This window comes from Ovis aries, chromosome 1 (assembly GCF_016772045.2).
Source record: "Ovis aries strain OAR_USU_Benz2616 breed Rambouillet chromosome 1, ARS-UI_Ramb_v3.0, whole genome shotgun sequence".
Taxonomy (NCBI): domain Eukaryota; kingdom Metazoa; phylum Chordata; class Mammalia; order Artiodactyla; family Bovidae; genus Ovis; species Ovis aries.
The window spans coordinates 201,733,784-201,747,517 of NC_056054.1; the positions used below are offsets into that span (position 1 = coordinate 201,733,784).

Below are 13,734 nucleotides of genomic sequence, written 5' to 3' on the forward strand. Positions count from 1 at the left end.
CTTGTTACAAAAGCCTGCTGTGGATTCGTGTCCTACCAAGCCCCAACATATAACCACCAGTTTTTTCTCTTTCTTACATCCTACCCCTACTCCCTGTACCTGTCTCTCTATCACACGCTGAGCCTTTTTATTCCTGCCCCCAACAATCACTCCACTCCCTCCAACTTGCCTTTCCACTGCCAGCTCCCCAATTCCTCCTTCTTCTCTCCCCACTCACTTCTCTGTCTTTTCATGTCTCTCCACTGACATTTCCCTCTTTATCCCTTCTCAGCCAATCAGCTATGATGTCTTCAAGCTGTTCATGAAGGCATACCTGGAGGTGGACCTTCCTCAGCCACTGAGCACACACCTCTTCCTGGCTTTCAGCCAGAAGCCCCGACAGGAGACCCCTGAGCACCCAAAGGAGGGAGCCAGCAACAGTGAGGCCAGTGGCGCAGGTACCTGGACCAGCATCCCCGAGACGGAAGGGAGGTTTTGCAGCTCTGACCCACTTGCCACAGGCTCAGGCTGCACTTGCGGAGGATCCCTTGTGCATGGTAACTTCCCTATGGGGAGGAGGAGGGAATGGGGATCAAGGAACCAGGACTCCTGCCCTCTCAGGAAGTCCTGTCTGACACATCTCTCATAATGCCTGCCACTCAGAATCAGAGAAGAGGGTGGGGAAGAGGAGGCATAAGGTAATGTATGGCAGTGGGGGTGGGTCTTCCACAAAAGTTGCCAGTTCCTGGGGAGCACAGTCAGCTTGTGTGCCCTGAGGGTGTTAGCGCAGGGGAAGGTGTGGTTACTGCCTTTCTGGAGTTTGGGCTGTAGCAGGGAAGACACAGCCAACTCCAGTAAGTGAGCATGAACCCAGCAGACACCAGAGGCACTGAGATCCAGACTTTGTGGGGTCTCCTACCTCCCAAAAAACCTAGAGGACAGGGGCCGGTCGTGATATCTTCTTTTTATTCCCCAGATTCCAACATACAGAATGCAGATAATGGTGCCAAAGCAGACGAGGCTTGTGCCCCTGATATGGGTGAGTCTTTGGGGGAGGAGAGGGCAGAACCTCATTCCTGGGGGGCACGGGGAAATCTGACTAGCAATTTTGTCTCCATGTAACAGTATACCCTTGAAAAGGTCTCATCTACTCAGAAGGGCAGGTCAGGACCTCCGACAGCTCATTAGACGTTTACTTCTGATGGATCTGTCTAGTCAAAGGGTTGAGGGCGAAGGAGAATGTGTACAATGGGAGTTTGGGAGAAGGGGAGCAGAGAGAGAGAGCCAGAGCCAGAGAGTGTATGTGAAGAAGTGGCTCTAGGGCTATCGTGGAATGGCTAAGAGGGGGCAGGGCAAGAAGGCGAGAAGAGGCTTGGTTGATTTCCAGCAATATCCGCATGCATGCGTTTGAAAAGTGGAGGGAAGCAAGAGGAAGCCGGCTAACATTGTTTTGATGATCCGTTTGCCAGGCATCTGCTTTAATTGCATGTCTCACCTCAGCCTCTGTAATCACGCCACTTCACACACTGAACTGAGACGTTAAGAGATTCCATACCACTGTGTGACTGTGGATCTAGAGATTCAACCCAGGATTGTTCAGACCCCAAGCTGCTGCTCTTTCCTACACTGAGAGAGGAAGCAGTGGTCTCTCCTGAGATGCCTAGACTAAGGTTTGTCTCCACATAGAGGCACCAGTCTGCTTAGGTCCTAAGGGAATGATCAAGGCTGCACTCCCCGTGGGGCCACTGCCCTCATGCCTGGCTGGCTGTGCACCGGCTCTTGGGTCATGATTGATGGAGAACCTTCCCTGGCACATTTATCAAAGGGAGGCCGTTCCTCCGTTAACAGGCACCGTCCCAAGGGCAGAAGCTCCTAGGAAAGAAAATATTATCCTCCTTGACCTCTGTTCTAAGATATAATACAAATTTCCTGGGTACAATCAATTCAAGCTGGGTCAGACAGTAAGACTGTTGGCTAAGAATCTGGACTTTAGAGGTAGAGTTCTTGGGTTTGAGGCCAAGCTCTGACAATATCTATCTCTATAACCTTGGGTATGTTTGGATCATGTCTCTGGGCCTCAGTTTCCCCATCTGTAACATGAGATGACAGTAAGTGTTACTACCGAGGTTAAGTGAGTTATGTGTATAAGATGCTTACAGTAGTGCCTGCAACAGAGTAAATGTTCAGCAATTATCATTCAGGCCACTCTCCAGAAAGTCACCCTATTCTCAATTCATTGTGTCTGCCAGAATCTCTTTCAGTGTATACCCTCAGTCTCCAAATGTATCCACTGGGCATCCCCTTTGCATGGAAGGACCCTTAGGGACTGTCTCCTTCCCAGGTTGCTCTTGGAATAAGGGAGACAGACCTTTTTTCCTTTGCATTATTGTTTGGAAAAGATTGATACACATTGGTGAACTCCAGCTCTTAAGATGTGCCCAATGGATAAAGAATGCAGTTTTAATGTATCTATCTACTTACCTACCTACCTACCTATAGTCCATGGAGTCACAAAGAGTCAGACACAACTGAGCAACTAGTACTTGCAAACCTACCTAGATATCTATCTATCTAAATACATACATACCTGGCAGGATAGATAAAAGATAACACAGAATGAGAACTGTCTGTAACAGGGACCTAGGATGAGAGAATTTCTTTAAGCAGATGCTAGATGTAGGTCTGATCTTTTTCTCTAGTCATGGCAAAAAGGGCAGCTAGAGGATTATAGAAGTTTCAGTGTGTCACTGAAGGACTGATGAGATCAAACACTCACTCCAGATGGAAAGCAGAACATGGTTGGGAAAGGAGACTTGCCTCTGGACCATAAACTAATCAAATTCCAGGCTTCTCCTAGAGCTTCAGAAAGCGAAATTAAGAGCATCGCTGCCTTCTGAGGTCTTCGTGGCCAGCAGCAGGGCAAGACTGCCAAGTTTAGCTCACCCACTCCTCTGCCCAGCATCTCACTCAGGCGTGCTAGGTCCAGGGCCCACTGGTCAGAATGGATAGGTCATGAGTAAATCTTAAATCTTATGTGGAATAGAGAGATCATATTATGATATAAATCATTCTATTCTATGGTAGAAAGAAAAGCTTCAGACTGGAAGCTTTGAGATTCTAAACTCTCAGCAAGAAAATCAGCTAAGAAAGCTGTCTTCTTCTTTACCCGGACACTTTGTCCAGAGATTTTCTTAGTCCAAGTATCAGGGACTTCAAGAGGAGCCTGAGAGAAGTTACATTCATTCCCTGAGGTTCCAGATTGTCTGGACAGGGTTTTGTTTCTGTGGCTGAAGTTTCCAAGAACTTAGTGAGGGCTGTCATTATGTGATATCTGAGTAAATATAACCAATGATGATAACAGAGGGTGGCTGGCTTATTTGACCACCATGCTTATTTGCTATATTTGTATCATTTTGAGTCTCAGAGTAACTTCCAGAGGAAGTTCTTCTCCTGGAGAAGTGATTTGTCAGGTACTGCTTTCCTCTGCGAGAATACTAGCCTCCTGTGGTTCAGTCATGAAAGGGCAGTTATCTGACTGCTGGCCCAGGGCAGTGTACAACATTTTTTCATCTTTTGAGACTTGAGATTTTAAGTAGCAAATTCTTTTCCGGTTGGGCCACCTTCCACAAATGTCTTAATTAGATGCCCCTGTTCAGCAGAAACAAGAATGTAGGGACAGGTGGACACCACAGAGAGGGGCCTCTGCCAACAAGAAAGAGCCAAGTTCTGGAGTCACTTTAGATCAGGCCATCTGTTGAAAATTTCACCCTTTTCCTGGTGCCCCAGCAGAAGCCAAAGAAACTTAATTCTCTTTTGATGTGGCCTGTGTAGACCTACCTGATCAAGCTCCAGGCTCAGTTCTACAACCACCCACTTTAATTATTCATTCCTGGAGCCAGGTGGGGGCATGGCTGGATCCATAAGCATAGCAGAGAGGGCCTTTCACTGAGTCCAGAGGTCAGCTCAGGGCCTCAAGCAGCCTGTCCTTCTCAAGAGTGTCAGCTCAGGAAAGGCCGATCTCACCCCTCCCTAAGTGCCCAGGACAAAATGGGATAAACAGCCTAAACTTCATTCTCCTGGTTTTTATTTGCTTCCTCAGGCAGTTGAGATGGTTCAGCAGCTTGGACTATTAGAGTCTCAAGGAAAATCCATCCATTTTTTAATTTAGAAGTAACATAATGTAAAAAAAATTTTTTTAAGAGTATGGGAAATGAAAGAAACAACAAAATCATCTAAATCTTCCAGTGCTAAACACACACACATACCCCACACACACCCACACCCACCCAACCCCCCCCCACCACTACACCTCTATCCTTGTAGGGGTCTTTTTTTTCCATAAATTTTTTATAGAACTGGAATTAGATTGTATATATATGATTTTGGATCCAGATTTTTTACTTAGCATTATATTCAAAATCACTTTTCATGTCATTCACAACTTTTGTTAAACATCAATTTTAATACAAGTCTGTCTTTTAACAGATGAGAAGACTGAGGTTGGGTGTGGGGAGTAAGCCTACTTTTACAAGATCACACATCATTTAGCACAAACCCAGGTTTCTGCTTAGTCTGGTATCCTTTCCACATTGCCCAGCTGGAAGGCATGAAGTAATGGAGAGACTTAGAAAGAAGGTGGAACAAGTCAGCTCTGCCCAAGAACCATCACTAAGAAGGGAGTGTGATGTGGCATCTGGATGGAACCTCTGTGCTCTGAAGAGGGTAGTCCATGAGGGATGTGCTCAATGGCTGTGGGTCAGGGGTATTTCATGTAAGGTAGCATGAGCAGGTGCGACACCACTGGGACCGTATGCCACTCAATCCTTCTGCACCCCAGCATTTCCACTGCTGGACTGAACAGTAGGCCAAACTGAGGACTTAAACAGTGGCTCAAGATCCAGTCACAGCTCTGGTAACCAAAATGTCTTTGCAAAAGGATAATGTTAGTGTTTTTAACTGAAGTATGGTTGATTTATAATACTGTGTTAGTTTCAGGTGTATTCAGGTGTATAAAGTGATTCAGATGTATATTTTTTCAGATTATTTTCCATTATAGGTTGTTGCAAGATACTGGCTATAGTTTCCTGTGAGTGCATGTGTGCTAAGACACTTCAGTCGTGTCCAACTCCTTGCAACCTTATGGACTGTAGCCCACCAGGCTCCTATGTCCCTGGGATTCTTCAAGCAAGAATACTGGAGTGGATTGCCATGCCCTCGTCCAGGGGATCTTCCCAACCCAGGGATGGAAACCACATCTCTTAGGTCTCCTGCACTGGCAGGCGGGTTCTTTACCCATAGTTTTCTGTACTGTACAGTAAATCATCATTGCTTACCTCTTTTACATGTGGTAGTGTGTATCTCTTCATCCCATCTCCTATTTATCCCTCCTCCCACTCCCCGTATTATTTTTTAGATTCCACAGATGAGTGATATCATATAATATTTCTCCTTCTCTGACTGACTGACTTCACTTAGTATGATATTCTCTAGGTCCACCCATGTTGCTGCAAATAGTATTATTTCATTCTTTTTAAATGGCTGAATAATATTCCATTGTATGTGTACAAACCACATCCTCTTTATCCGTTCATCTGTTGATGGACACTTAGGTTGCTTCCACATCTTGGCTATTGTAAATAGTGTTGCTATGAGCATTGGGGTGTGTGTGTCATTTGGAATGAGAGTTTTGGTCTTTTCCCAGAAGTGGGATTGCTGTGTCATGTGGTAGTTCTAGTTTTAGTTTTTAAGCAACCTCCATGCTGGTTTCCATAGTGGAGCGATTTCCATTCCCACCGACAGCGTAGAAAGGTTCCTTTTTTCCCATTTATTCTCCAGCATTTATTATTTGTACAATTTTTAATGATGGCTCTTCTGACCAGTGTGAGGTGATATCTCATTGTGACTTTGATTTCATTTCTCTAGTAATTAGTGATGTTGACAGAGAAGGCAATGGCACCCCACTCCAGTACTCTTGCCTGGAAAATCCCATGGGCGGAGGAGCCAGGTGGGCTGTAGTCCATGGGGTCGCTAAGAGTCGGACACGACTGAGTGACTTCACTTTCACTTTTCACTTTCATGCATTGGAGAAGGAAATGGCAACCCACTCCAGTGTTCTTGCCTGGAGAATCCCAGGGACGGGGGAGCCTGGTGGGCTGCCGTCTCTGGGGTCGCACAGAGTCGGACACGAGAAGTGACTTAGCAGTAGCAGTAGTGATGCTGAGCTTTATTTCTTGTGCCTATTGGTCATCTATATGTTTTCTTTGGAGAAATGTCTATTTAGGTCTTCTGTCCAATTTTTGATTAGGTTCTTTTCATGTTAAATTGTATGAGCCATTTGTATATTTTGAGCTTCTCTGGTGGCTCAGACAGTAAAGAATCTGCTTGCAATGCAGGAGAGCCAGGTTTGATCCTTGGGTCAGGAAGATCCCCTGGAGAAGAAAATGACAACGCACTCCAGTATTCGTGCCTGGAGAATCCCATGGACAGAGGAGCCTGGTGGGCTACAATCCATGGGGTCACAAAAACTTGGACACGGACTGAGTGACTAACACACATTTGTCAAATACTTAAAATATTAACCTCTTGCTAGTGGCATCATCTGTCAGTATTTTCTCCTGTTCTGTAAGTCATCTTTTCATTTTGTTGATGCCTTTGCTGTGCAAAAACTTTAAGCTGATTATTATTTAAGTTTTTCTTTTGCCTTGGAAAAATGATCTAAGAAAATACTGCTATGATTTATGTCAGATAATGTTTTGCCTATGTTCTCTTCTAAGAGTTTTTATGGTGTCCTACTTTATATTTAGGTCTTTAAACCATTTTGAGTTTACTTTTGTGTATGGTGTGAGGGTGTATTCTAACTTCACTGATTTACGTCTGGCTCTCCAGCTTTCCCAACACCACTTGCTAAAGAGACTATCTTTTCTCCACTGTATATTCTTCTGTCCCTTATTGAAGATTAATTAGCTTCAAGTGAAATGAAGTGAAGTGAAGTTGCTCAGTCATGTCCAACTCTTTGAGACCCCATGGACAGTAGCCTACCAGGCTCCTCAGTCCATGGGGTTTTCCAGGCAAAAATACTGGAGTGGGTTGCCATTTCCTTCTCCAGGAGATCTTCCCGACCCAGAGATTGAACCTGGGTCTTCCTCATTGTAGGCAGACGCTTTACCGTCTGAGCCACCAGGGAAGTCCTCGAGTATATGGGTTTATCTGAGGGCTCCCTATTCTGTTCCATTGATCTGTATGTCTGTTCTTGTGCCAATACCGTGATGTTTAGATTACTGTACCTCTGAAGTCCTGGAGGGTCATGCCTCCAGCTTTGCTCTATTTCCTCAGGATTGCTTTGACGATTCTGGGTCTTTTGTGGTTCCATCTAAGTTTCAGTATTATTTGTTCTAGTTCTATAGAAAATGTCATGGGTAATTTGTTAAGGATCACATTAAATCTATAGATTGTTTTGGGTAGTGTGGTGATTTTAACAATATTAATTCTTCCAATCCAAGAGCATGGGGTATCTTTCCATTTCTTTGAATCATCTTTGGTTTCCTTTGGGCTTCCCTGGTGGCTCAGAGGTTAAAGTGCCTGCCTCCAGTGCGGGAGACCCGGGTTCGATCCCTGGGTCAGGAAGATCCCCTGAAGAAGGAAATGGTAACCCACTCCAGTATTCTTGCCTGGGAAATCCCATGGATGGAAAAGCCTGGTAGGCTACAGTCCATGGGGTTGCAAAGAGTCGGACTTGACTGAGCGACTTCACTCATCAATGTTTTATAGTCCTTACCTCCTTCGTTAGGTTTATTCCTAGGTTTTTAATTGAAATTTCAAATGGGATTTTTAAAATTTTTTCTCTTGCTGATATTTCATTTTTAGTGTAAAAAAATGCAACAAATTTCTGTGTATTAATTTTGTGTCCTGCTACTTTACCAAATTCATGTATTAGTTCTTATAGGTTTTGCATGAAGCCTTTAGTGTGCTCTATGTCCATGGGGTTGCGAACAGTCGGACACGACTGAGCGACTTCACTTTCACCCACTCCAGTGTTCTTGCCAGGAGAATCCCAGGGACAGGGGAACCTGGTGGGCTGCCGTCTATGGGGTCGCACAGAGTCGGAAACGACTGAAGTGACTTAGCAGTAGCAGTATGTAGAGTATTGGGCTTCCCAGGTGGCTCAGTAAAGAATCTGCCTGCCAATACATGAGGCTCAGGAGACATGGGTTTGATCCCTGGGTCAGGAAGATCCCCTGGAGAAGGAAATGGCAACCCACTCCAGTATTCTTGCCTGGGAAATCCCATGAACAGAGGAGCCTGGAAGGCTTCAGTCCATGGGGCTGCAAAAGGGTTGGACATGACTGAGTGGCTAAACAACAACAGTGTAATAAAGTATTACATTATCTCCACGTAATTTTGTTTTAAAACAGCTTTGTTGAGGTACAATTGGCATAAAATGAATTATACACATTTAAAATGTACAGTTAGTAAGATTTTATGTCTGTATTCATCAATAAAATCAGCACATACCAATATAATGAAATTATTCATCAGCCTCAAAAATTTCCTTTATAGTCTCTTTTTCCCACCCTCCTTATGTGTACACTTCCATTTCTATACAGCCACTGATCTGCTTGTGGTCACTATAGACTAGAGTGCATTTTCTAGATTTTATATGAATAGATTGATAATGTATGTACTTTTTCCCATCTGGCTTCTTCCATTCAGCATAATTTTAAAATTCATCCATGTTGCTCGGTATATCAATAATTAGCATATTTTTACTGTTGACTAGTATTTTAGTATACAGGTAGATATTCCACAATTTATTTATCCGTTCATTTATCAATGGACATTTGGGTTATTTCCAGCTTTGGGCTATTAAAAATAAAATGAATATTCATATACAAGTCTTCATACAGACAGCTTTCATTCCTTTTGAGTAAAGAGCTGGAAGTAGAATGTTTAGGAGTATTATGTGGTCTTAATGACTTGACCTCTTTACCATTATGAAATGACTCTCTTTATCCCTAGTAATAGTCTTGGTTTTGAAATTTGTGTGATAAGTGTGAGTTGCTCAGTCGTGTCTGACTCTTTGTAACCCAATGAACCCACCAGGCTCCTCATAACTGATAAAACCACCTTAGTCAACTAGTGTTACCAGAGTATATCTTATTTCATTCTTTTAATGGATTTTGTCTTTATATTTAAATTGACTTTCTTTTAGGAAGTATGTTTTGGGGTCTTATTTTTTAATCCATTCTGACAATATCTGCCATTTAAAGTTTTAGAACATTTACATTTACTGTGGTAATTGATGTAATTAGGTTTACAACTACTATATTGCTGTTTTCTTTTTTCCAATCTCTTCTTTTATTCCCATTTGCTCTTTTTTCTGAATACTTTTAAATTAATTGAATTTTTTATGATTTTACTTTATCTCCTTTTTTATCTTAGTTTTAACTATGACAGTGTACCTTCCAGTAGTAGTATTTCATTTTGCATATACTATAAGAAATTTACAACAACATACTTCTGTTTCCCCAGGTCTTTGTGCTTTTTTACTTCAACATGTTGTAAACCACACAACATGTTGTTATTGTCATAGTTAGCTATCTTTTTAAAAGATTTAGTTAATAGGAAAAATATTCTTAATATTTATCTACCTGGTTTACTAGTTTTAATGCTCATCATTCTTGTGTGTAAATCCAGGTTTCCATAGATTGTAATTCTAGTAAAAAGATTTCCTTTACCATTTCTTGTAATGTAGGTCTATATAGCTTGTACATTTGAAAAGTTCTTTATTTAGCCTTTTTTTCCTAACAATATTTTGCAGAATCAAGAAGTCTAATTTGACAGGTTTTTTTCTTTTAGTACTTTTTTAAAGATGTTGTTCCACTGGCTACCAGCATGTTTTGTTTCCAGTAAGAAAATTATAGTCATTCTTATCTTTGCTTCTCTCCTTATCAGATGTTTTTTCTCTAGTTTCTTTTATGATTTTCTATCACTGATTTTAATCAATTTGATTTTGGTGTTGCTTGGTGTAGTTTTATATATATTTCTTATGTTTGGGTTTCATTGAGCATCTTGTGTCTGAGGTCCTCTAGTTTGTATCAAATAACAAATCTGGGAAAATATCAACCATTATTTCTTTAATACTTTTCTGCTCCTGACTCTTCTTTAAGTATTCCAATTACATGTTTATTTGACTACTTGAAGTTGTCCAACAGCTCACTGGTATGATACTTTTTTTTTAATATAGTCTTTTTGGCTAGTTTCTGTTGCAATGCTTCAAATTCACTAATCTTTCCTTCTGCAATATCTGCTGTTAACACTGCTCAGTATATTTGTATTTTTCATTTAACATCATATCTAGACACTTGAGGTGAACATCATAAAATATCTTTCCTCCAGCTTCTTGGATATGTCGAATGTAGTTATAATAACTGTTTTAAAGTTTTTGTCTATTATATCATCTGTATCATTCTGGATCCATTTCAATAGATTTTTCTCATTATTATTATTCATACTTGCTTTGTATACATGGCAATATCTTATTGAATGCCAGACTTTGAAAATTTTACAGTGTTGGTCCTAGAAATTTTTGTGCTCTTATAAATATTCTTGCTGTTTGTTTTGGGATACACTTAGGTTTACTTAGAAATAGTTTGACCTTTAGGGGTCAAGCTTTTAAAGCTTTGTCAAATCAGACCAGGGAGGCCTTTTCTCTAGGGCTAGTTTTCCCAGTTATCAAGGCAAAACTCTTCTGAGTACTCTACTTAGTGGTTCATTAATTGTAGGAGCTTTCTACTTTGATTGCTGGAAATAGACAGTATGCCTGGTTCTCTGTGCAGTCCAGGGATTGTTCCCTCTCATCTGGATTCCTTCCCCAGCCTCAGGTAGTTTCCTTACACATGTGTGCTGATCACTACTCGGATGAGTAATTGAGGGAACTCTCAGCCAGTTACTCAAAAGGCCCTTCTGCAGAGACTGCTGGAGTTCTCTCTGTGCAGCTGCCTCCCATACAGTGCTCTGCTCTGTGAATTCCACCCACCGTGAGCTCCCCAGACTTCCAGCTCCATCTCTGCAACTCACAGAGATTTCCAGAACGTTCCTTGGTTTCCCTCCTTGTGCCTCAGTCTAGAAACTTTCCAGTCAGTAAGATGTGGCATTTGCAGGGATCACCTCAATTGTTTCCCATCTCTTGGGATCACTCATTGGTGCTGGCCATAGTGAATGTCCTATGAACCATTATTTTGTATCTTTTGTCCAATTTTTTAGTTGCATCAGTAGGAGGGTAAAACTGGTCCCTCTTATTCCAACATAGTTGGCATGGAAGTCACTAAAATAGTGTTTTATTGAATGAATAATTGGAGGATATAACAATAACTTGAGCTACCTAATACAAAGAATTTTTCACATTTGTCTTATATATTTAAGTTTTTCTGTAACTTTAACTCGTGAGATTTTAGTACTTCTGTTGCATATGTAATTTCATAGCAATTTCCTCCATCTCACCGTCCTTGTTTTTATTTCATCCTATTGTGCTTTCGTCTCAATTTGCTCACCCCTGAGGCTTTCTACTCCTGTTTAATAGAGGTTGCACCTTCTTCAATCTACTGAGTGTCCTGCCCTGTAAGAAATCATTTCCGGAGATATGGTCCTCCGAGATTTCAGGATAAAACTTCCTTTCCTTGTTTTGCAGCTCTGTTTCATGGATTCCATCATGGTCTCTTCACAGGGCCCTTTGTGCCATACAGAGTATGTCAGCGACCTTTGGTCTCCCCACTGTCCATCTGGGTGATGGGTAATTCCCTTCTCAAGCCACAGCTAACCTCTAGGACCTGGAAGGCTTTCGTGTAGCACAGCTCTGTTGGCCTGAGATGAACTGTTTGCCATTGCTTGGCATTTTGCTTCTCTAAATAGTGTGCTGGTGACATTGCTTTCCCCAGCAGGCATTACTATCGAGGTTGTCACTCCCTCTGCTTACGCCTTCAAGACCCTGTTACTTGGTAGTACAACACTTCGGTTGCATTTTCCAGTACCAGTCTTCCTTTTACTGTTTCCTGTGGTTTTTGTGAGTTGTTTATTCAATTATTGTCCTTTATTCAATATTAAGATCATGGATGTGAAGAGGGTGGGGAAAGAGAGATGGCCCTTAAAGTACCTCAAAAAAATATAATCCACACAGTAAAATATAGGTATCTGGTTTTCTGGTTAGTATTAATGTTAATAACATCAGATTTCTTAACCAGGGGACAAAGAAATGGTTCTCCAGTCACTTGGTCTTGTCTGACTCTGCGACCCCATGGACTGTAGACCCCAGGCTCCTCTGTCTATGGAATTTTGCAGGCAAGAATATTGGAGTGGGTTGCCATTCCCTCCTCCAGGGAATCTTCCCAACCCAGGGACTGAACCCAGGTCTCCTGCATTCCAGGCATATTCTTTACCATATGAGCCACTAGGGAAGGCCTTTCCTACCTATAAGAATGAAAAGAAGGAAATTTTCAGAGGGAAAACTTACTCTACTCCTGTGGTATATTGAGTCACTTTCTGCACTTTCTTTATGCTACTGATTAGGCTTTCAGTAAGTGAAAACTCTTCCTAATTTCTGGAAGTTAGCTGATTGTTGATCCCAGTTTTCTCTTTTGAACTTTTATCTTTTTCATTTATCTTTAAATGCACTTGAGAAGAAAACTGTGAAGGGGTATGTTGGTACATGGAGAAGGAAATGGCAACCCACTCCAGTGTTCTTGCCTGGAGAATCCCAGGGACAGGGAAGCCTGTTGGGCTGCCGTCTCTGGGGTCGCACAGAGTCGGACACGACTGAAGCGACTTAGCAGCAGCATGTTGGTACATAACCAATAGTCTGGATTTTTGGAGTCCCAGCTAAAATTACCTCTTTGATGTAGTCCCCCCAAAATTAAGCTAAATGACATTTACCTGATTGATATTACTAAAATTCACTGTCATCTTTTCTAAAAATTCACATAGCATAAGGGACTTTCTTATATGGCTATAGACTCTTTAAAGGGTCTATGCAGTTCTTTCAAAAAGTATGAAGCTTACAAACTGGATTTCTAAGACCTCTGATTTAATCATATCTTTTCTATTTGATCAAAAGCATCATCCATGCCTTTGAAGACGTTTATATAAAACTCTTGCCTCTTCCATGAAAAGAATGGGGCAACAAGGGTTTCATATTTACTAAACCTTGTGTCTTTGGATGCTTTCATTTTGCATGATGCAGAAACAAAGATCACAGAGAAGCAAGTGCCTGCTAACAACCAAACAGCTGCAACCCCTGTGGGGAACCTTGTTGCTCAGTCTTCAGGCTCAGAACCCCCCATAGTCTACCTGAAGGATGTCGTGTGTTACCTGTCCCTGCTCGAGTCGGGGAGACCTCAGGATAAGCTAGAGTGTAAGTACGTACCCTGTCAAGGGGCTTTGACTTTTTCCTAGGGGAAGACCTAGTGTCTCTCCGTCCTTCTAAACAGGCTGAGGTTGATCTGGGATCCTGGGGGTGGGTACTGCCTCCTTGAGGGAGGTCGTCTGCCCTGTCACCAGTAGTGACATAAACATTTCCTAGAATCTACCCTGGAACACAGTACCAGTTGTATAGGGTGGGGGGTGCATCTGACACCTTGGGGTTGAGAATCAAGATCTAGAAAGGGAAGAGGTCTTTAAAAGAGGTGAAGACTCCCTTTCTTTGCTGGCAGGATTTCCTGAAAGCCTCTAATCAGAAAGCTGCTGCTTCCCCTTAGAAGATTTTTC

General features: G+C 42.2%; 1 protein-coding gene across 3 annotated transcripts in view; it reads left to right on the forward strand.

The window, feature by feature from the left end:
• DGKG (diacylglycerol kinase gamma) overlaps positions 1–13,734 on the forward strand; it is a 226,178-nt gene that overhangs the window by 78,050 nt on the left and 134,394 nt on the right. For all 3 annotated transcript variants that reach the window (XM_004003065.5, XM_042233457.1, XM_004003066.5), the window contains exons 4-6: positions 272–437; positions 956–1,018; positions 13,211–13,381. In XM_004003065.5, coding sequence (XP_004003114.1) covers positions 272–437; positions 956–1,018; positions 13,211–13,381 — 400 coding nt within the window. The remainder of the gene's footprint in view (positions 1–271; positions 438–955; positions 1,019–13,210; positions 13,382–13,734) is intronic.